Genomic DNA, 23,315 nt, shown 5'->3' with positions numbered 1-23,315 from the left:
GTGGCAGACTGGTTCTTCCATCTCTACCACACATTCTAGAACAAAAACCCCTTGATGACCAGTTAGTGAGAATGACAGAAATAAGGACCACGACATTCCAGATACATCCAGCCAACTTTAGTTTTGAAGCTCCGGTCTATCCTTCATTTATCTGGCAGGTATTCTCTTGTATTCCAACCACATGGTTTAAATGCTCTGACCTAAAATAAGGAGTTGGCTCAGGGCTGGCTTTTCAGGCTGAATACTGTCCTCTAGTGGTACACCTCCTGTCCACTACCCTTTCCAGGGCTTGTTGGGGACATGGATCTCTCTCCTGGTTTAAAGAACAGCTTCTTCCTTATTTAGGATTTTATCAAGGAGAAACAAAATCACACATCCAAGGCACAGAGCAAAACAGCTAGCCAGTTCTTCATTGCTTTATTAACGTCAACTTTAATATCCTCAGTAGATGAGTACAATTGAGCTAACAGTTTGGTTTGGTCACTGAGTAAATAAGACATTCCTGAGATCTGACCAGAGAGCAGAGTGTGGAGGTCAGACCTAGTCATGTCCTCTCTTCACAGAACAGTCACTTCAAACAGTACAGCACATCCTAAGAGCTTTCACTGCTGCTCCACAGCCTCTGCATGGGAGAGGGATGAAGGCAAACACCAGAGGAAATTCCACATCAACTGCAGTCACACAGTACCTGGAAGGCTGCAGGTAGGATAGTAGCACCTGACCTCATGCATGGGCCATCAGTGGGCAGCATGGTGGTATAATACTGCCCAACTTGGGCGACTGCAGTCTACAATTCACATTTTTTTCTTTTACTTATGAGGAAAATGCACACATTTAAGAAACTGTTACCTTATGTTGGTCTCTACCCCAGTTATCTCTAGTCTCATCAGAAAACTTGCTATCAGGTGGTTGTTTTGTTAGCTATTCTGTCACTTCAGACTTTATCTTATAATCCACTTTAATGATTCAAAGGTAAGAGTTATACGTGTTATATGTAGTTATGGCTTAACAAGAAAGCAGTTAACTTGCATTATTTTTAAAAAGAATAAAGCACAATAGCATAGATTTAAGTAATCATTTGGCAACAAGCATAAACGTAAGGTAAGGTAAACAGGCCAGTCTGTTGGTCAAAGCCAACAGCTAAGCTATTTCATTAAAATTCGTTCCACAGCCCATATGATGTGTTTGGAACTGATTCCAAACATATCCAGCAGGTCACTGGGCTTCCCGCTCCGAGGGATCCCTGACACTGCCAGCTGATGGACCACGATGTCAGGCTCCATGGAGACGGCTGCAGAGACGGCCTCCCCGATACCACCTGAAGAAGCAAGGGATATTAGGGTATGTTCTGGAAGCAGCTAGTCAGCCTCAAAACCCCATCATGTAGAGACCTTTGAATGTGGTGGTTCCCAGGGAGAAAAGTTTCTCACTAGGCACTGATTTATAAACAACTGTTCCCTAACTGTCCAGAAGAGTTCTCATTCAAAAGTACAAGTCTTCAAATTGCTCCCAGCCCCACTTATGGCAGGGGTTATCTCCACTGGGGCTCCATGGACACAAGGATCTGTGGAGCTCAGATTCTCAAACCTGTCAGGAGCCCAAGAATTAGCTTCTGACTTCAGAAGGCCAGCATGCAAGGCTGGCCTGGGGGTGGTGCCCAGGCAGGCTGATATGAGTCCTTGACATCAATGAGACACTTTCCCTACTGCTAAGAGTGGTCTCTGTGCCTCAGCTGTTGGCACCACAGGGTGACTTATGGGGCTCACCTGCTTTCCTCTGGGAGTCGGGAAGTTTGGCATGTGCCTGGCAGCCATCAGCCCTTAATACTACTCACGGCAATGAGTCTCGAGTGGGTTCCCTAGGTCTCCAGGGGGGCATCTGTTGCTGCCAGTTAAGGGAGCATGCTGGGGGCCCCCCAAAGGAGGGAGGGAACCAAAGGCATGGGGGTCTTCACCCCTGACCCGTGTCTTCTGCCCCTGGGGGTCCCAGTGTGTGCCCCTTCCTTGGAGAGTGCTTCCCTGCAGACCATGGGCTTGCTCTGGAGCCCCTGACACATGAACACATGAAGCTCCCCACTCGCTCCTCTGCCCTACCTGACCTTCCCAGGCCGAACACTGCTCAGCCCCCTCTCGCTGGTCACACTTCCGGCATTTGCTGTGTTCTCTGCTTGCAAGGTACTGTCTGCATTTTTTGCAGGGGGCAAACTATGAATCAGTCAATACACAAGAGCAACTGTGAAGCTTCTTATGATCCATCCCACCACAATGCCAAGTTAGACATTCCTCTGTACTGCCACTGAGCCAGCCAAGGACCAGGCAGGGCACACTGTGCTGAAACACATCGACAAGGATGGACATGGGACCTCCCTTGGCTAGTGTAGATGGGCAAGAGACCCTACACCCACACCTTACAAAGAGAAAGTAATACAGGGTGAGTGGTCAGCTGGAGGGACTGCCCGTGGTCATGGCATACTTCTGGTCAAGGAAAACAAAACATGTTCCACCAAAGCAGACTTTCAAAATGGTACCCCCTAAGGCTTGCACACACCTTCTGGGTAGTGATCCTCCACTGTGATAATCTGGCCACCTGTGGCTTTTGCATTGGAGATGATGGTGGCAGCATCCAGAGGTTTAACAGTAAACAGGTCAATGACACGGAGAGAAATACCTGGAAAATAGCAATAACCAGCTTAGTGTATCAAGCAGACTTAGACTAAAAAGATGCATTGGGGCAGACAGGCAGCCCAACCTCTTCCAGCCCAAACTTCAGTGTTCAGCAACCCCCAACTGACCTTGCTTGGAAAGATCATCAGCGGCAGCTAAGGCTTCGTGCAAAGTAATTCCAGCTCCGACAACCGTAATCTTGTCGTTCACACTTTGACGGATGACCTGGTGTTGCACCCACAAAACAAAAATGCTGCGCTTACTACACAGAATCAATCTCAAAGTGGAGGACAGTCTGCTCTCCCGAGCCTACCAATTTCAGTGCTTCATAGTTCACTATACGAAAGGCTGAGTCAGCACACTGACCAATAAGGACTGCTCTCTTTAATAAGCCCCACTTCATGTTTATTTAACAAATTTGTCTACCTTTCCTCATGATTCACAATGCCAAATCACTAAGTTCTTTTACAGTATGTATGCAAAATGACCCTTTACCAAAGCAAGTGGATTTCCAACTGGAATGTGAAAGGCAGAAGGCCAGAAGCAAATTCCACAGCCCATTTGCTCCAGTGTGGACTCACCCCCACCAAGGGATCTGAAAAGGCACCACCTCTGGACTGCTTAGACCTCTTTCTGGAGGTATCCATGCAGATTGGACTCTGATGATGAATGTGCTAATGAGGGCTATTTGAGAGCATCTTGGGGTGCTCTGTGCCAAGCACCCTGCATGCCCAAGTGCCCTGTGATGCCCATGCATTAGTGGGCCCATTCTGTGACTGAGGAAAGCAAACCTGAGAACAGGAGGAACTCGCCCAGGGCAGGGTTGAGACCAACAGCCAGACCCGTATGAATTCAAAGCCCATTTTCCCAACCATTTGCTAGTCTGTAAGCAGACAGGGTTCTCTGCTCTGTTTTCCATTGGTTTGTTTCTTTCAAAGTCACCCAACCAAAGGCATCTGGAATTAGTCTGCATTGCATTCCTCTCTATAGGTTTCCCTGTAGCATAAGCACCACTGCTGACTAGATATTTAGGGCTTTAAACCACTTGCCCCATCCTTTAAGAATGTCCTAGCCTTTTTATGTGTGTATATGTAAATATACACACACATCCCTATATGCCCCTTTGCAAACCCAGCCTTGAATTACTCATGCCATGCATATCGTCACACATAATTTAACTCACATCAGGAAATTTACTTCATTTTGTCAGGATAGGACAAACATCATGGGGAAAAAAAGACAAGAGAGATGTGAAAACTCTGAAAACCACATGACTGTCAGCGAGACACCCTCCCTGCCACCCCCAGAGGCAAACAGATGGCCTTGAGTGGGAGTCCATGTAACAATAGCACCTGTACTTCACACTGAAGTGAATAGTTCAGCTTTTCCATTCAGTGGAATGAAACTATGGGGGGCTGGAACTGTTCTGAATATACCTGCTCTCCTGTGGCACTAAAGCTATTCAGGGCTCATTTATTCATTCTGAGCACACTACCACTGTGAATTCTGGTGCAGCCTAGTCCTTATCAATCAAGTTGGAAGTCATGTATTGCTCCTTTAAGAGTGACTATCATTCTTTTACATACTTAAGAAGAGTATTCTAAAAGGCTTATAAGATAAAAGGCAGGACATAAAACAGTCCTACACAGCATGATCTCAACTAAGATATACACCTAGAAAAAGTCAGGAAGAAAACATGCCCAAACGTCTTAAGGCCTGCCCTCTAGGTGGTGGACAATCATGTATTTTCTCCATAGATGCTATTGGCTTTCTGCACGTACAACTCTGAAAGGCAGGCCCACAGACAGCAGGCTGCTGACTGGGCTTGCTGCTTACCCTTCTTTGGCCCTTATCTTCAAAACATGGCTGCGATGAACATTGGGGTACAAAAAAATAAATAAATAAAAAATAAAAATTTAATTCATTAGCAAAAAAAAAAAAAATATGGCTGCTAACTATCTGTGCTTCCAAGGCTTTCTCAAGGACACAGGAGATAGGAAGCACCCAGCAGGCCTGAAGGTTGTGGCCACATCCCACAAAACCAACCTCAGGGCCACACGATGGCCAGAGGCAAGACGGTTCATGTTTGTTATATTCCTGGCCTCCAATGGGCAAAACAAGAACCTAACAGATCTACTACTCATTTGAAATGGGTTCTATCATTTTTTTAGCTTGACGTTGTCTGTGGTAACGTACAGCCAAGCAACTCAAGAGTCTTCAAGTTATTTATCTTTAAGGGTTCAACAGAGACTCCTTTCAGAAAGGAGAAAAGTTAAGTTTAGGCTGACACTGGCAGAATATTACTTTCTGAAGAAAAGCAGGCAAATATGATTTTTTTAAAAAACTAGAACAAATGAAGAATGAAGCCTCAACTGTTGGGGCCCCTGACTCTGGCTGTAAAGAACAGTGCTCCCAACACAAACTAATACTGGAAGATACAGGAGAACTTAAGGCCTTACCTTGGCCTGTCCAATCTCAAAGCTTTCTTGTGGGGTGTAAATAATTGCAGTTTCTGGCCGACTGGTTCGAATGTAGCACATCCCCTAGGGTGTAAATGAATACCAGAGCCACAGTTTAGAAAATAAAACTAAATTTCCAACTAATAAACCTTAAAAAGCAGCTGGGAAGTACTGAACAATTCTTAGTACGAAAAACAAAATGTGCATTCTGGAGCGAGGGATAACTATCTCTAACCACTGGCAACAGGTCAGGTGTTACTGATCAGGAGGCAAAAGCCTGTGAGGGAAGCTGCTGGATGCCCAGTGACAAGCTCTCCATGCTATCATGCTCACCCCTTTGGGAAAGCTTCCTCAGATACACACCGATCTGTCTCAATAGAATGTAAACTCGGGGCACAAGCTCTTACTTACCTTGAATAGAAACCCTAAAACATAACGGTAAACAATTTTTGTCGCAACAGTGTATAATACTTCATTCTTAGAAATACCTTAAAACGAGATGCCAGTCCAGGTTCGATGCACGATACTGGATGCTTGGGGCTAGAGCACTGGGACGACCCAGAGGGATGGTACAGGGAGGGAGGAGGGAGGAGGGTTCAGGATGGGGAACACATGTATACCTGTGGCGGATTCATTTTGATGTTTGGCAAAACTAATACAATTATGTAAAGTTTAAAAATAAAATAAAATTTAAAAAAAATAAAAAAAAAGAAATACCTTAGATACCAGAACATAAAATTACTCATCTTCCAATGAGAAGATGTCAATTCTTTTCATCATCATCACCTTGAACATATAAATAGAACTATAAACAAATACTCAAATATCTATAGAGTATTTGTTAATTTGTGTGCATGAATGCTAAGTCATGTTGAACTCTGTGACCCCATGGACTGTGTAGCCCACCAGGCTCCTCTGTCTACGGGGCTTCCCATGTGGCATTAGTGGTAAAGAACCCGCCTCCCAGTGCAGGAGACCTAAGAGACCCAGGTTTAATTCCTGGATTGGGAAGATCCCGATAGGGGGAAATGGCGAATTCTCTGTGCCACCAGAGAACCCAATTGTTGAAATCACACACGATAAACTAATACATTAATTTAGAAACACTGCTTCCTTTTGTTCATTTACACACTATGAACTACTTCTGTTCAGTACGTTTTTAGGAGGTAAAATTTACTTAAGTGGAGCACACCCTGAATTCTGACAAGTTATACACCATGTATCTGTCTCCTCAGTTTGGAGATCATTTGTACTTGCCCAGAAAGTTCCCTCATGCCTCTCTCCCACCCAAGAAGCAACCTCTATTCTGATGTTTCTTTTGAACTTTCCACAAATAAGATACTGCAACACACATGAGCTTGTGCTGTATGTGCAGACAATGTCCAGGATACACCAAGTAGAAAAGTACAGAACCATGTGTGAGCTCACTTAGGTTAAAAAATAAAGAAAAAAAAGTCAAAGAAACTCATGTGTCACACACGTTGGAAATGCCAGGAAGGGAACCTGTGTGTTGCATGACCCATCTCAACTGTGCACAGGGTTGTGTGCAGAGCTGGGGGGTGGTAGTGGTGAGGTGAGTCCAGTGACTGCTAGCTGGAGAGTTTGGAAAGGTAAAGATTCTGTTCCCTAAATTTTCCTGCAGCTTCAGGGTTCTGTGTCTCCTGTACTGCAGGCAGATTCTTTACCCGCTGAGCCATCAGGGAAGCCCCTGCAGCTGGGTTCTGGCCAGGAGCCAGGTTGTGTCCAACTGATGCCCCTGGGTGAGACTTCAGGAGGGGCAGGCAGGGCAGAAGTCAGACTCTTACCCTTCTAAGCAGTTTTTGAGGAGGGTGGGCCCCAGGGCTGGGGATTCTAGGGTTCATGTGCAGTTGCAGCTGACAACTCCAGCTTTCTGGCTATCACGAGGTGGCAGTCACACAGGCTGTGTCTAACACCCGCACCTGGTGGCTTGTCACTGGAGCCCACTCCCATGGCTCTGCCAAGGACTCTGAGTCCCAGAGCCCCCCCGTTTCCCCCTCTTCTTGACCTAAGTCCCACCCCATACAGGTCGCTGGGAATTTGACCTTGTTCTGCACTGCTTTTTTACAATGCAAATGTGTTCATGTTCTACGTGCTTCCATTACCCTTTTTGGGGTAATGGCTCTATATTTAAAGGGAATCCTACAGGACTTCCCTGGTGGTCCAGTGGTTAAGAATTTGCCTGCCAGTGCAGGTGACAAAGGTTAGATCCCTGGACCAGGAGGATCCCACATGCCACAGAGAGACTAAGCCCATGTGCCACAACTACTGAAGCCCATGTGCACCCTAGAGACCATGCTCTGCAACAAGAGAAGCCATCACAATGAAAATCCTGCACACCACAACTAGAAAGTAGGCCCCATTTGCCACAACTAGAGTAAACCTGTGCAGCAACAAAGACCCAGTGCAGCCAAAAAAAGCCTGCGATCAAATTACGTGTGTGTGTGTGTGTGTGTGTGTGTGTGTGTATGTGTTAGTCACTCAGTCGTGTCCGACCCTCAGCGACCCCATGGACGCAGCCTTCCAGGCTCCTCCATCCATGGGATTTTCCAGGCAAGAGTACTGGAGTGGGGTGCCATTTAACCTCTGAGCCACCAAATTACCTGTAACAAATATCTATTACCTTTGTGATGAGAAAAGTAATATCAAACCATCAGAACCAAACTAGCAGCAGAGCCCAGACACATTTTTTGTCTGCACCAGTGCTTTCTAAGAAATACCTTGATATTGGCCGCCAGGAAAATAGCATGCTCTGTCGAGATGGCATCACTTGGATAGAAAATCGTGCAGTTTGGAATGGCTCGGAACATGGCTAGGTCTTCCAGGGCCATCTGGGAGGGGCCATCTTCACCTGAGAAAGCAAAACCATAGCCCAACAAAGAGACCCCAGTAGGAGCCTGCCCTCCACTGGATGAGCAACTGTGCTGCCTGCCATGGGGGCCACAATCCCAGCAGTCACTACGGACATTGCAAGCAACACAGCAGAAGCCACTTCTTGGCCTCGAGCCTCGCCAGCATCTGGCACTCAGTGTGACTGGTACTGCTGCCCTAGGTTACCCGTGCTCTCTTCCAAGTACCAGGTCTCTGCCCCTGTCCTCTTCTCTGAGGAGGGTCCCTCCAGACTCTGTTGTTTCTTCTCTGCTCTTTTCCATCAAGAGATAAAAGTTTTCAGACTCGAGTGGTCTCTCATTTCTCATGGCCTTTAAAGTAGCTGAGCGTTATAGAACATACCTTCGGGGTGCCCTGGGGGTACTGTTGGAACTCAGGGACTTCATGTAACCCAATGTACACCAGGATGTCCGAGCTCTTCCAGCTAGAAAGGAGACTGTCACCATGGACACTGCCTGGCCTGGGACTGTTGTCTCTCCAAAGAACTCCAGTTCTTCTGGGTTGGACTTAGAACCACTTTTCCACTTGGCTGACTTTAAAACTGACTTTGCACCCAGCCCCAGGAGAGGCCCCTGTGCATGCCCTCCTCTCTTCCGTTAAATCTGGCTCACCCATAGTCTCCTTTGCCAGTTGAGCTCTCCCTGAAGTCCCTGGGACAACACCCAGACGTGCAGTTCCAGCCCTCCCCTCCAGCCTTCTGGCAGCAAGGGTCAGCTGTCAGTCACATCTACCTTGATGACCTGCCCTGCCACAGGCGTGTCAGGTGCCCCATCTTTCTATAGTCCCCATTGCTATCCTCCACAAACACAACTCCCAGATGTTTCCTAGGCAAGAAACCACCGGGCACTGGCGTTTTGCTTTTCATGCAGTTTGGGACTCCTCCTTCTGTCAGTGATGTTGACGTCTTTGCTCAGGCTCTTGCAGGTTTGTTCCATTTTCCATCCAGTGCTAATGGACACCTCCATCCTCCTCCTGGCTCCCCCATTTCCCATCCACAGTTAATGCCCTGATGTTGAGCTCCTTGAGGCTTCCCATTCTACCTGACCAGGCTGCTTATCCCAGCAGAGCCCTGGCAGGCTGTTTGTCCCAACTCAGACTGAGGCGACCAAACAGCAGGAAAGAATTCTGTGATGCCAGAGTGGCCAAATCACTACCCAGTATGTGGCTTGACACAGAAGAGGCACTCAGGGTAAGTATTTCTCAATGACTGAAACAATAGGCACTTTACAGTAATACCAGAAGATCAGCTAAAAAGTTACCCAGTTTCTGGAACTTCTAAAACACAATATGGCCTTTTTAAAAAAACAGGTTACAAATAATCAAACTAGTATCACGGAACTCTATGTTGGGCAGTTCAACTGCTCACACACTGATCTTTCTCTGTAAAGGAGGGGGGCAATTAAGACAAAGGCATTGAGAACTCATACCTATGGACACCCCACAGTGGGACCCAATAAGATTGATGTTGGTTTGCGAGATGGCTCCCATCCGGATCTGATCAAATGCTCGGGTTAAAAAGGCAGCGAAGGTGCAAGCAAAAGCCACGGTGCGACCACGGGTGACACATCCCAGTGCCACGCTCACCTGCATCACAAAGAAGGTGAATCAGAATACTCTTGGAGCCCACTTCCCCTCCTGTTTCCCAGTGTAGAGTGTATGCTTCTCAGGATCACCTATCCTTTGTACCCCCTCACCTCGCCACACCCTCCCTCCAATCACCTACCTGGGAAAATCCCAAACCTGGCAAATTTACCATGTCCCCTGAACACTGCCAGAAATGAGAGGAACTGAAGTGCTGGCCCCATTCCTTCAAATCCAAGCTGGGGAACCTCGGGACACTCAAGGCTGCCCTGCAGTCCTTGTGGGTCTCCTTCCCACTCTCCTCGTCCCCTGCCTCTGTCCCCTCTCCCCACCCTGCTGAATCTCATCTTTCTCCTGTTTTCTCAAGGGGCTCTCTGACCGTGCAGTTGTCCCCTCCCTTCCCACATCACCTCAGTTTCTCCCTCACTTTCCCCTTGCACTCCTGCTCCAGATCCTGCCCTTCGTCCATGTTCTCCTTCCCAGGAAAACCTTGCACACTCTCTCTCATTTCCCACTTTCTGCACGTTCTCCTTCATCTAGGCCACCATCCCCTTGAGGGACCTGGAAGGGGCCAAATGTAAAAGGTCACCTGAGTTCCTCTGCATCACATCTGACCTCTGAGGTGCATCCAGCACTAGGGACCACCTGCCTCACTGGATGTTGCTGCTCCCTCCCCAGCTGGATCTGCCAGGAGGTGCGCCTGGACTAAGTGCCACACTCCTCCTCATCTGCCCCCTTCACAGGGAACCAGCATGGGGTCCCACGGTGTCACTCTGATCTGCATGATGCTAAGGTCTCCTCTGTCTCTCTATTGCTCACCTCTCCTGCAAAGCCAGGCTCACACACCCTGGTGGCCTTCAAACTAGAAGATGAGTATCTTGGAGGTAAACAAAGACCTTTCAAAGGGTGCATGGCTATGGCTGGTCTCAACATCAAGATCCTTGACTCCCACATCTGCCTGCTAGGGAAAGGGCCCAGGGCCTCCTTTCCACTGTCTCCCTGATAATCACCTCCCAGCAACTAACTGCCAAAAGGTATACTCTCACCCACCTTGGGTTGCTCCTTCAGTGGGGCAACATCCTGGAATGTAAGAGCTCCAGAAACAGAAAGAATAATTTGAAATAATCACAGCAGCCTTGAAAAACTAAAAAGCTCAAAAGACTGGACAACAAATCCTACCGTAAGTCAGGGGTTTTCCAATTCTTCTAACAAAACTGAAAAAGAATCTAACTGAAGTGCCAATCCTTTACAAATAATTTTCCACAAACAACTGGACATGAAAGATCACTGTGTATGATTTTTGGCTTACAGCTGGGACGGGATTCAAATGAACTGAATGACGTTGATGCAACAAAATTCTTACTCTTTCCAGCACCATATTTACTTGAATAAGGTTTTCTGGCACTTACATCATTTAAATACAAATAGATTTTGTTCTGAATCTTACCTCATTCTAGCTCTAAATGTACTTAACTACTGCTACACAAGCTAAAAATTATAGCCATAGCTCAATCCAGAAGAAAAAAATGGTAATGCTCTAAGGCCTGTGGATGTAGGAAACAAATTTTAAAAACCATCAATGTATATGCATAGTTTATTGCAGAATTATCAGTAAAAGGCTTTCATGAGTAAGAAGTAGAATGGAATTAAGAGTTCAAGCAGAAAAACATTTAATTTCTGACAAAGAAAGCCTTTGTGTAACTGGATGATTTAAGTATTCAACTGTCACAAATTACAATATATGGGAAGTTACATCCTCGGCATCAGTTAAATCTAGATACCAAGGATATATTTAGATGCGAACTTAAAAAATTTAACGAAAAATTTAGATGTTAACTTAAAGCTTTTAGATCTACTTAGAAAAAGACATTCAGTGGTTTGGAAAGCAAACACATTTGGAGATAAATGATCTATCCTGACCTACCTGGCACCCCTACCCCCAGTCTAAGAGGTAGTCTAACCCCTCAGGGCTCACCGAGAGCTCCTGTGCCCCCAAAACCCATTCCTGCCCCAGTCTTGTCTGTCTCCCAGGTGCTCTGGCCTATGCCCTATTGCCAGCCTTGGTTCCACCCGGTCATCTACCCTGCATGAGTCTGCATCTCCCCAACCCCACAGCTACTGTCCTGGTCCAAGCTGTCATCTCCTGCCACTCCCCCACTTCCCTCAACAAGCTCTTCTCCATACCAGAGTCTCGGGCCCTTCCTCCTGCTCCCTGAACAGCTCCAATCTGGGCATGCAGGAGAGCTAGCTGGGCGCTCTGCTCGGAATGCTGTCCCTGGATCTGCGTGTGACAGACTCCTTGTCACTTAAGTCTCAGTTTAAATGTCACCTCTTCTGAGAGCTTGCTCCTGATTGGCCCTAGTCATGCTCTCCCTGTAGCCACCAGTTTTATCTGGCAGCACAGGACACTACTCACTTGGTGGCTGCTTCTTTACTAGTTTTTTTTTTTTTCAGTTGCTGGTTGAAAGAATCAATGCCTAGGGAAGCAAACTTTTTGAAGCTCAATTCAGAAAAATATGAGTTGTATTTTTTTTTCCATTCAAAATGGAAATAGGTTAATGAGACCCACTGAAAAATGCTCATATCCTTACAATTGCAGTGACCTGCTTTACTGAACAGAGGGGCTTAGATTCCAACACTGATAGGGCCAGGGAAGCACCATGAACAAAGGAGCAGGCCAGCAGGAGGCAGGGACATGGCGAGATGGCTGTGGATGCCCATTTAAACAGGGCCCCTGCTTGACTCCAGCCAACTGGTGGCAGGAAGGAGGGAATGTTGTTCCAATGTTGCCAGATCTTCCCATTCTTTAAGAAAAATCCAGAAATCTGGATTCCATATAAAAATTTCCTGACCTTAAAAAGCTGGCAACTAACTTAAAATATTTGTAAATACTATTTGTTCCAAACAAAATATCTCTGGTCACGTGAGGCCTGCTGGCCCATAGATTTCTGGCCAGTGCTGTTTCTGACCTCTGTGATGTGAGGGTAAATGTGTGCTATCCTCTGCACTGGTGCAGAGCTTTAGAAGTCAAGGCATTTACTTGCACGAACACTGAAATATCTAGGATATATTAGGCCCCATAATACAAGGTGGAGAGACAGACCACAATTCCTTGAGGTTCTGCACCTACTGGCCACAGCCAGGCAATCCTACAACATCCCAGGGGCCACCTAGAGCTACTAGGGAGCTAGGCATTCTTCAGATTAGGAGCCCTGAAGTCAGATGGCTGCAGCTTACAGACTCTTTGGAGAGAGTATGGAGCCATCTAACCGTGCCTGGCCCAGCAATCCTGGAAGCCACCCCTCACACTCTTCCTGACTGCTCTCTACTTGTTTCCCCGGAGACTTTTTCCCTCCACTTCCTTTACCTTTATAAGTGGAAAGAAAAACTGTGGGGGCAGGCCTCCTTGAGTGGGTCACCATTTGTCAATGAGATGACTCAAAGTGATGTTCCTAGCACACGTACCATGTTTTGCTCAGCAATAAAACACTCGATGAAGCGCTCAGGGTGTTCTCTCTTGAATATGTCAGAGAAGGTGGAGTTCTTGGTATCACCATCCAGCACAATAACTCTGTCGTTTGCATGGCCTAGCTTGGCCAGAGCCAAACCACATGCTTTCCGAGTAGCTATCTGAAAGTCAACAGGAGAGTTTCTTAGAATGCATTTAGAAGGAAGGTGAAATTTGGTAGAATTATGAATTGTCATCCTCCTTAATGAACAAAGCAAATTTGTAATTCACCAATAATCTCCTTTGGGGTAATAAAAAAGGACTGCTGAGACTTCCCTGGTGGTCAAGTGGTTAAAACTCTGCGCTCCCAATGCAGGGGCACAGGTTTAAGCCCTGATCAGGGAACTAAGATCCCACATGCCACACATGCGACCAAAAGGGAAAAAAATCCAAAACAACAGGATTGCTAGCCAATCTTACATCCATACTTGGCTCACTTGAGTATCAATTTCCCAAAGATAAATTTATTCTTGTCTCATTCTTACAGTTGATTAAAAACTTAAATTTCCCAACATGCAAATGCCTCTGTGACTTATTTTAATTATAAAGCTGGTAACAGGGGCTTCCCTGGTGGTCCAGTGGTTAAGAATCTGCCCTGCAATGCAGGGGACACTGGCTCAATCCCTGCTCCTGGGAGATTCCACAGCTGTGCAACAACTGAGCCCATGCACCACAACTACTGAAGCCCATGTGCCCAAGAGCCCATGCTCTACAACTAGAGAAGTCACAGTGTGAGAAGCCGCACAACACAACTAGAGAGTAGTCCCTGCTCTCCACAACTAGAGAAAGGCCATGTGTAATGAAGATACAGCACAGACAAAAATAAGTATTTTTTAAAAATGATAATACTCACTGTAAATGTTAAAACGGAGAACTTCAGAATCATTATACAAATAATAAATAATTCCATTAGCATACTGTTTGAGACTGGACTGAACCCATGGATTAATCTGGGGGAGAACTGACATATTCACTGTATTTTTTCTATTAAAAACCCCCCAGATCTGATATTCCCTCAAAGAGTTAAACACAGAATTACAATTATGATCCAGCAACTCTACTCCTAGGTAATTACCCAAGAGAAAAATACAAATACACAAAAAGCTGTACACTAATGTTCATTGCAGCATTATTCACAATAGCCAAAAGGTAGAAATAACCCAAATATGCAGCAACAGATGAATGGATAAATAGTAGACTCATAAAGTTTACCTATTAGATGATCTCATTTATATGAAATGTCTGGAATAGGCAAATCCACAGACACAGAAAGTAAATTAGCAGTTACTAGGGGCTGGGTGGGAATGGAGAGTAATGTTTGTGAATATAGTGTTTCTCTATGGGATGACTGAAATGCTGTAAGATTCAGTGTGGTAATAGTTGCACAACTCTGTCATATGCTAAAAACCACTGGATTATACACTTCAAACGGGTATATTGTAGAGAAAATTTTACCTCAATAAAGCTGTTATTAAAAAAATAAGGTTTGCCTCTTCATTTATTTATCTTTGTTCATTCATTTAAACACTCTTAAAAAATATTTTTTTAAAACAGGCACTTCACATAGATGAGTACAAAAGTCAAGTTATGAAAGGATATTGAATGAAGAGGCCATCTTCCTCCTGCTCTCCCAGTTCCTCTCTCCAGAGGTAGGGAAATGATAGGGTTGTGAAGTATCCTTTTGAGAATGGTCTACTCACAGAGCACATGAGCTTTTAAAGGTATAGTTTTGTAAGTACCTTAATATAATATAGACCGTATACATTTATTCATAGTTATTTTACTTTTTATTGCTATTGTAAAAAAGAATAATCTCTCAATTGTATTAATACGAGAAAACAATCAATCCTTATTATATATTAGTTTAGCTACAAGCTCTCTTTCTGGACTCTTATTTCTAACATATTTTCTTATTTCCTTTCTTACTCATTCTGATTTCTATTCTCTTTTGAGTTTTCCAGACATACAACTCTACCACCTGCAAACAGGCTTGCCTTCTCATTGTCAGGATGGAGTCTTTTATTGTGAATGACCACAATTTCTCCTCTCTTAATAGTGGTGAATGATTTGCATTACTAATTTGAATTTCACTGATTCTGATACTTCTTTTAAGGCACTAAAGAAATTGAGGCTGGTGAATGTCTTATTTCAGTTCCATTAGTTCAGTTCAGTTACTCAGTCGTGTCCAACTCTTGGCAATGTCTTATTTAGAATTTTTAAATCAATATTCCTAAGTGAGGCTGGCCTGTAGTTTCTTCCTTTGGGCTAGCTTTATAACATTTTGGCTTCATAAATGACCTTCTCCATATTCAAGAAGGTTTGAAATAGCAGAGGAATTAATCTATCCCTTGAAGGTTAAAATTAAATCACTCTTGTAACTAACTGAGCCTGGTACTTTGGAGGTATAATTCCTAGACAGTTTTCTCAAATTTTCCTAATGGCTGTTGATCTCAAGTGTTTTTAAAAATTTTTATTTGTGGCCATACTGTGCAGCATGCAGCACCTTAGTTCCCTGACTAGGAATCAAATCCACGCTCCCTGCTTTGGGAGTGTGGTCTTAACCACTGGATCGCCAGGGAAGTCCCTGACCTACTTAAGCATTTTGTGTATTTTTACTTAACTTTGGTATTTTATGTATTCCCTTATTCCCTGACTAGGAATCAAATCCACGCTCCCTGCTTTGGGAGTGTGGTCTTAACCACTGGATCGCCAGGGAAGTCCCTGACCTACTTAAGCATTTTGTGTATTTTTACTTAACTTTGGTATTTTATGTATTCCTTAAGAAGGTCCATTTTTAAAATAGGTTTTCAAACCAATTAGCGTAGTTTTCTCAAAATTCTCTGAATGTTCTCTCAATTTGTGTTTATCTCCTCTAGTGACTAATTTTATTCACTTATAGTTTTTATCTCTTTAAGTAGACTAGATAATGGCTTGTCTACTGTTTAGTAATTCAGAGAGCCAACTCCTAGATTTGGTTATTAATGTGACTTTTTGTTCTTTAATTTACTAACTTTTTAATCAACTGGCCTGTGTCCTTAATTTCTCCTATTAATATATACACTTGAAACAAAAAGTTCCAATAATCTAACATATTTTCTAGACATAAACACTTCACCATAATCAATGCTGGAATCAACATTTATTCTATTCTGCACACTTGCACAGGTATTTCTGTAGGATAAATACCTGTGAGTTGCACTTCTACTTTGAAGGGTGTGAACAGTTGGTGTTAACACATATTACCAAAGTACCTTCTGTTAATATGTGCTTTTTATTAATAGCTTTCTTCTGCTTTTAAATTTGCTTTCTAATTTCTCAGTCAACTCATTTATTATTAATCCATATTACCAGGCTAAGAAAACGTAAGTAACACTCAAAATGTCCCCAAATAAATAAGGAAAACAAACAAGGGTCAGAAAAATTTCCTTTCTCCCAGGCTCACCACCTTGTTTCCTTAGGTTGTGAAGAGCCTAACTATTTTGGATCTGCTGTAATACACCAGAAGGCAGGACACAAAAATCATGATAAAAACAGAAAGGGTTAATCAGGGTTTCATGCCTAATTTGTTTCCTTTTTGAAGAACTGGCCTTCAGTGAACTGGTGCTCTTCCTTGTGTAATCCAGGGATTAAGCCCAAAACATCAATCCAGCTAGGCCCCTGTCCTTCAAGTTTACATAGAATCATGGAGTTTCATGCACAATGGTCTGCCAGACTACAGACTGAATTTAGGAAGCAAGCAAAAGCTGCACAGCACTGGACGCAAGTAAGTAGTGACTGACTGGTAAGAAAGTTCAGACCCGAGTTAGGTTTGAAATCAAAGAATAAATATCAAAATAGTTAAAAGACAAGGTAAATCCATCTTTGTTGTTTATAACCTTTAGCTAAATGCCACACCACCTAAGAATTGGTTCATTTGGGGAAATCAGAGTAAACAAGAGTCCTCTGTATTTAGCAAAAGCAGAGAAAAAACAGTTTGCCTACCACATCACTGATTTCATAATCAGGTGGAGAGGTCATTTCTATAACTGAGATGTTGATTTGAGGCGAGTCTTCAATAGGGGCTTTTGGTTCGAGACTCTTGTTGGTCTCTATCTGGCTCTCAATTAATTTGATAATTGCATCTGCTCTTTCTTTTGGCATTGGCTTTCCGTGCCAATTTTCTGCATCTTCAACACCTGTAACCCAATGGATAAAAGACATTTATTCTGTAACTCACGAGCCCCTGTTTAGTCATCTGAAAAACATTTGAAAGGGAAAGATGTCAGCCACAGAGTAAAAACCTGGCACAGGGGGCCTGACATGGTACTGCGGTGGCAGGAGACAGCCTGGACAAAGGCCGAGAGGCTCTTAAGGGGGCCACTGGCCAATGTGCTGGTGAATGGAGGGAATGGTGAGGGAGACGAGGCTGGAGACAGGCAGGGAGGATCCTGTGGGTACAAAGAGTTTGAGTTTTGCCCAAAGCAAGATGGGAAACTCCTGAAGGGTTTGGAAATGGGAGAGGTAACTGATAAGATCCATGTTGTAGAAAGATCACCAAGGCAGCCATATGAGGATTGGCTTGAGGAGTCTGAAGTGAGGGAGAGAAGACCAGGCTTGGGCAAGAGAGGTGGAGAGGAGTGAACAGACTTGAGACATATGTTAGGAGCAGAATCAATTAGAATGGATGACAGAGTGGGGGTGTGTGTGGGGGGCACATAAAGGAGAGGTGGAGGCAAAGAAATACCCAGGTTTATTACAGGAGCAAATTGGGCAAGTAGTCATTTATTGAACTGAGTATACCAGAAGACTATTTTGAGGAGAAATCAGAGAATAGTTTTCTTCTAAAAAGTTAGTATTAAGAACACACCAGAAATCACTCCCACTGCAACTATTTATACTGGAGATGAACAACTTTAGTTGTCCGCTTTGAAATCTGCAAGAAGTTACAACTTTCAACCCCCCTCCTCCCGTCAGTTCCGCAGCTGCCTTTCCCAGAGGGGCCACTTTACTAGCGGCCTGTGTGTCCTCCCAGGTAGCGTGGGCACAGGCCATCGCATGCATGTGCATACATTCCTATTTATGTATCTGCTCACACACCCTCTCTGACTCAGTATGCCCCGTGGAGATGGTTCCCTGCTGGTCCGATAACTGATGGACTATCCTCCCAGCCGCTCCCTTGTGCTCACTTGCTGGGCGTCTGGGTTTCCCCTCCCCAGCCCTGACCAGATCTGCTATCTACGAGCATCAAAGAGAGCGAGAGCATCTGGCACATGTCAGAAGTGTAATCACTGTGCGTGAAGTCAGCTGTCTGTCTGCTCAGCGAGCCTCAGCCTCCTTCTGCCTCATGTGCTGTGCAGGGGCTGACAACTCTAAGCATAAAATCAACACTTCCTTACTTGGAATGCCCCGGCCCTTGAAGGTCTTGGCAACCACAGCTGTGGGCTTGTTCTTCATTTGAGCTGCCTGCCAGAACACCTGGCACAGTGCCTCCACGTCACGGCCATCCACTACCAAAGTATTCCACCTGTCAACAGAAGCAGCAGCCAGGTTATAAGGCGAAGGGGGAAGGACCAGAAAGAAGGTGACACCAAATAGGAAAATTACCCGAAGGCTTCGCAGCGCTTCTGATAGACATCTATGGAGTGCTCGAGAGGCAAAGTGGTGCTGTGGGTCAGGCGATTCACATCAAAGATGGCCACAAGATTGTCCAGACTGTAGTGGGATGCAAAGGCCAGGGCCTCCCAGACGGAGCCTTCCCAAGACTCGACATCTCCCACGAGGCAGAACACCCGGTAGCTGGGGCAAGTCAAGAGAGGTTAGGACCCTGCCTGGGGCTCCTCTGAGCCATTCAAACAAGTACATTTCACAAAGAGAAACAGAGGAAGAGAATGAAGCAGGTGCTTCAGATCAGCAGGTTCCTATGAGACAATTTCCCTTATCAAAGCTGCCCAAACTCAACAACTGAGGAATCTCAGCTTTAAAAGCTTGGGCTTCATGAGATGGGCTGCACCTTTGGCTAGTTCTCTCATTCTAGCTGCAAACACTATTTCCAGGTTCTTCTTCAACTTCTCCAGGTCCAATAAACAAGAGGGAATGGAGAGAAGGCCCTTAAACACCCAAACATTCACATATACAGTTTCTTGGTAAGCTTCTTTTTAAAGCACATCCACCTTCTATTTCTGATCTTACAAATTTATTTATAATAATCATAACAATCAAAACATTCTACTTCAGGAGCATATGTTGTTGTAAATATTAAACTCTTCTGCAGCAGAAACATGAAATGTTTATACCAATAAAATATAATGCAGACCCCAGGGTGTAAGTGAACTTTTAAAAAAGTGATTAACCACACAACAGGGACTAATAGAGGCAAAAAGGAGAGATGAAAAAGGTCAACAGTCTTATGGGAAATGGAGCAGGGCAACTGCCCCAGCAGTAGAGAAAGCACGCCATGGAGTGTATGTTCTAGTCCTATGGTTCCCCCAGGGCACCTGAGTCTGTGGCCCCTCAGTCCCAGGTTCCAGCCCAGGTGGCTCCTCTGGAAGCACTTTATTGTGCTTTCTCCACTGCTGGCACAGAAAAATGCTGTAAGTGAAATTGTTAAAGAGCGACTTACCACACAACAGGGACATCCCATTTTGCTGCTCTATATCAGCAGCACCCAGACACACACCCTTATCATAAAGGCATGAATCAGTCTTTCGGAAGGTGGAACCATTCCAAAAAGAGACCTTTGATTATTAACATACAGGGGTCCCAAATGGAAAGGCGAACACAACATCTGTTCACTGTATAGTGAAGCTCACTGAGAGATGGGAAACAGGAAGATATCTATCTTGGTAAAGACTTCAATCCTAACAAACTAGTTTCTATACTGCAGGCAGCACTTAGAACCCAACCAGAGATGCCAGAACAGTTTCCTGAAATACAATTTCTTTTTATTGCTTGAATACTTGGTGACCTGAACTTTTAAATCACTGTATTTCCAAACTAATAAATGATAAACAAAGCCAAAGTGCCAGGGGTGGGATAGTTGGAGAGTTAAATGGTTTCTGAGTAAGTGTCTTACCTGGCCTTGTCAAAGTACTTGCCAGTATACGCCATCCCACACGCAGCCCCCAGTCCTTGTCCCAGCCATCCAGTTGCCACATCAACAAATGAGAGTCTCTGTAGGAGAAGGGACCAAATGAACCTAGGTTAGGTGCACCTGCAGGGCATGAGTATCAGACCAACTTCCAAACAAAGGTTACTCATCACAGCGGCCCCTCCCACAATGCAAGGGAATTACTCTTCCCCACACCCACACGCACCCCAAGTCTCAGATCAATATTACAAAGACAAGGAAATCACAGGGAATCTATGCAGCTGGTGAGGTTGACTGCAGCTCTGACAACATAGAAGAGGGCATCTTCTCCACACGGCAGCCTAAGCAGAGCCCAAGAGCAAACCAGAAAAAAAACATCTAAGCATGAGCCTTGCCATTTTCGCAAGGCCTTTCATCTAGCCATATACAAACCAGATGTTCAATGTTTTTGAAGAACACAGGCTCTTAAACAGGAATCAGAAACACTAAGGACTTCTATTTCCCTGGTTTGTAAAACTCAAGTCAACTGAGATTTGGGAAGGGGTTATGTAAAAGGTCATGCTAGAAATAAATCCCTTTCCAGCACCACTCCACTGTTTCCCCCCACACTGCTTGTACACACAGGCTGTCACTGTCCCATGGAGAGAAGGTGGTGTCAAAGGTTTGCTGCACTGAGGCCCCACTCCCAAGCTTCTAAAGAGACACCAAACTTAGTCAATGCTTCCACTGCTACCATCTCTTCCTGTCCACAAACCTCTCTCTCCTCTGTCGCTGCAATGGCCTCCCCACTTCCCTGTTCCACAGTCAATTCTCAACACAGCCACCAGGCGGAGCATGTTAAAACCTAAGCCCGCTTCTCAATTGCCGTGGAGAACTGTCCAAGGTCTTGCCATCTAATGTCAAACAAAGCTCAGGTTCTTGCAGTGACCCCCATCACCTCCCACTCTCTCCCCCGCTGCCCCAGGTGCCTGGTGTCCTGGCTGTCTTCTGAATGCACCAGGCACACACCTGACTCAGGGCTTCAGCATTTGTGCCTTCCTCTACCCTCAGAGTGCCCAGTGCTTATGCCTAGGTAGGGGCACAGCTCACTCCTTTCAACTCTCAGCTCAAATGTCAAAACCAAGACCTTCCTGGACGATCTCTTTCACCTAGTACTTCCTGCCCCTCCACTTCCTTTGGATTTAGGATTCTTGGCCCCTCTGGCATGCTAGCTATTTCTGGGTTAGTTTCTTCTCTGTCCCCTCCCTCCATTCAGATGTCAGCTTCATTCAAGCATAGACTGGTTAGTGTTGTCACTACAGGATGGCTGAATGGTACTTGTGAGTTCTCTAATCCCTCTCCTGTCTTGATCCACCCTATGGTTCTGCTCCTCCTGGGGCTCCTGACCTTCCTCCATGTGCTTCGTGCCCTCACTCTTTTTCTGTTTTGCACCTCTAGCTCTGACAACTGTCCCACTGAAATCCCTCCGGACAACCTTTCTGTCTTCTTCCCCATAGCTCCTAGTTTACTCCTGTAACAAACTCTGGTTCCCAGGTGCCTTGCATGCCCTTGGACCAAGCCTGGGCTCTATGCTCAGACCAACTCCACTTCCCCCAGGTTTAATGTGGGAATTGAGTAAGACCACCCCCGCAAGGCTTTGCTTTCTGGGTATGATGGTGATGAAATCCCCCTCAGGCAGCAAGAGGCTGTAGGATTGATTGAGGAGACTGGCGGGGCATCAGCACAACGTCTGCTGTGGTGGAAGCACCCTTCCCATGGGTTCCCTTTTCTTTTCCAAGAATTGCTAAACCACGTGGGGACACACAACTGAGGCGGCCCAAGGCCAAAAATAAAGATGCACTCAGTGTGCCAAGGGCACCCAGAAAAGAAAGTCTTCTCTTCCAGGTAGCATTTCTCATCTTTGTTCTGACACAAAGCACACTTCAAGAACAAGTTTACAAACAGGCTTTTTGGTTACTTCCCATGCCTGCTTCGCTGAAGAAAGCAAAAGAGTTTGTGAAACAAAAACTAAGGCCGGGGTGGTGGATGGAGGGATCATGAGCACCATGAGGGATCATGAGCACCATGAGGGCTCCAAGGGAATCTGAGCGCTTCAGTCAGCGCCATGGCCAGGCCTTAGCAGGTGGCCTCCATCTGTAGTTGTCTGCGTAGACACTTGTGCCCTGGGAGCATGGATTATGAAGATCCTGGCTTCTTGGCCTCTAGCAAGTCCATTTACTCTATTCCCGACCAGAGCCAAGATGGACTATGCTCCTGAGTGTTTTTCTCTTTTCTTCTAACTTTATCTGCTGCATAAATCTGACACACACACAAATATTGGTAGCTAACCAGTGTCCAGCCTGTGACTGCATGCCAGAAAGTCACTCTATACCTCTAAGGCTAATGACTCTGATTATATGACAGCAGCGGTTATGAGAGAATCTAGGCATTTTTGGGGGGCCCATGCTGTCCTGCTTGCAGCCATCTCCTGGACTAGGGATCGAACCTGCACCCCTGGCAGTGGAAACACCAAATCTTAACCACTGGACTGCAGGGAATTCCCACATCTCTCTCTTTCTATTTGGCTGTGTCCCATGGCACGGGGTATCCTATTTCCCCAACCAGAGATCAAACTTGAGTCCCCTGCAGTGGAAGCACAGAGTCTTACCCACTGGACCACCAGGGAAGTCCCTCTTTCCTTTTTTTAAAAACTAGAGCTCTAGGGACTTCCCTGGTGGTCGAGTAGTTGAGACTCTACGCTTCCACTGCTCAGGGTGTGGGTTCAATCCCTGGTCAGGGAAGTAAGATTCTGAATGCTGCAGCCACTCTCCCCCCACCCAAAACCAATAAACAAAAAACCCCAAAACCAAACTAGAGCTCTAAACAGTCATACTTTATATATCTATAGCTATTCACTTTTTATGATAAAGGAAATCTAAACTTACAGAAATGTTGTAAAAAGAACACAATGAAGTTCCCCATATTCTTTACCTAGATTTTATTAGCTATTACTAATTGCACTCGTCTGCTTTATCTCTCTTCCTCTACACATCTTTAATTCATCCTTGGGCAAACCTCACTTGAGATTACATTTTAGACACCAAGACAAGGGTCATTAACTACAGCTCCAGGTTCTCTGCCCGTACTCTGCC

General features: G+C 45.2%; 1 protein-coding gene across 1 annotated transcript in view; it reads right to left on the bottom strand.

Annotated features, from left to right (window-relative positions):
• Window positions 1–400: 400 nt before the first annotated feature.
• The window catches only part of TKTL1 (transketolase like 1), a 28,664-nt gene continuing 5,749 nt past the window's right edge, over window positions 401–23,315 (bottom strand). The window contains exons 3-13 of the mRNA XM_061409012.1: window positions 20,170–20,267; window positions 18,702–18,893; window positions 18,494–18,621; window positions 17,100–17,293; window positions 13,076–13,240; window positions 9,457–9,613; window positions 7,861–7,991; window positions 5,123–5,206; window positions 2,792–2,888; window positions 2,548–2,667; window positions 401–1,318 (exon numbers count right to left, since the gene is read on the bottom strand). Of these exons, the coding sequence (XP_061264996.1) occupies window positions 1,146–1,318; window positions 2,548–2,667; window positions 2,792–2,888; window positions 5,123–5,206; window positions 7,861–7,991; window positions 9,457–9,613; window positions 13,076–13,240; window positions 17,100–17,293; window positions 18,494–18,621; window positions 18,702–18,893; window positions 20,170–20,267 (1,539 nt within the window). The 3' untranslated portion in view covers window positions 401–1,145. The remainder of the gene's footprint in view (window positions 1,319–2,547; window positions 2,668–2,791; window positions 2,889–5,122; window positions 5,207–7,860; window positions 7,992–9,456; window positions 9,614–13,075; window positions 13,241–17,099; window positions 17,294–18,493; window positions 18,622–18,701; window positions 18,894–20,169; window positions 20,268–23,315) is intronic.

This window comes from Bos javanicus, chromosome X, assembly GCF_032452875.1.
Source record: "Bos javanicus breed banteng chromosome X, ARS-OSU_banteng_1.0, whole genome shotgun sequence".
In the NCBI taxonomy this organism is placed as follows: Eukaryota; Metazoa; Chordata; class Mammalia; order Artiodactyla; family Bovidae; genus Bos; species Bos javanicus.
This window is presented reverse-complemented; position numbering and strand designations above follow the sequence as displayed.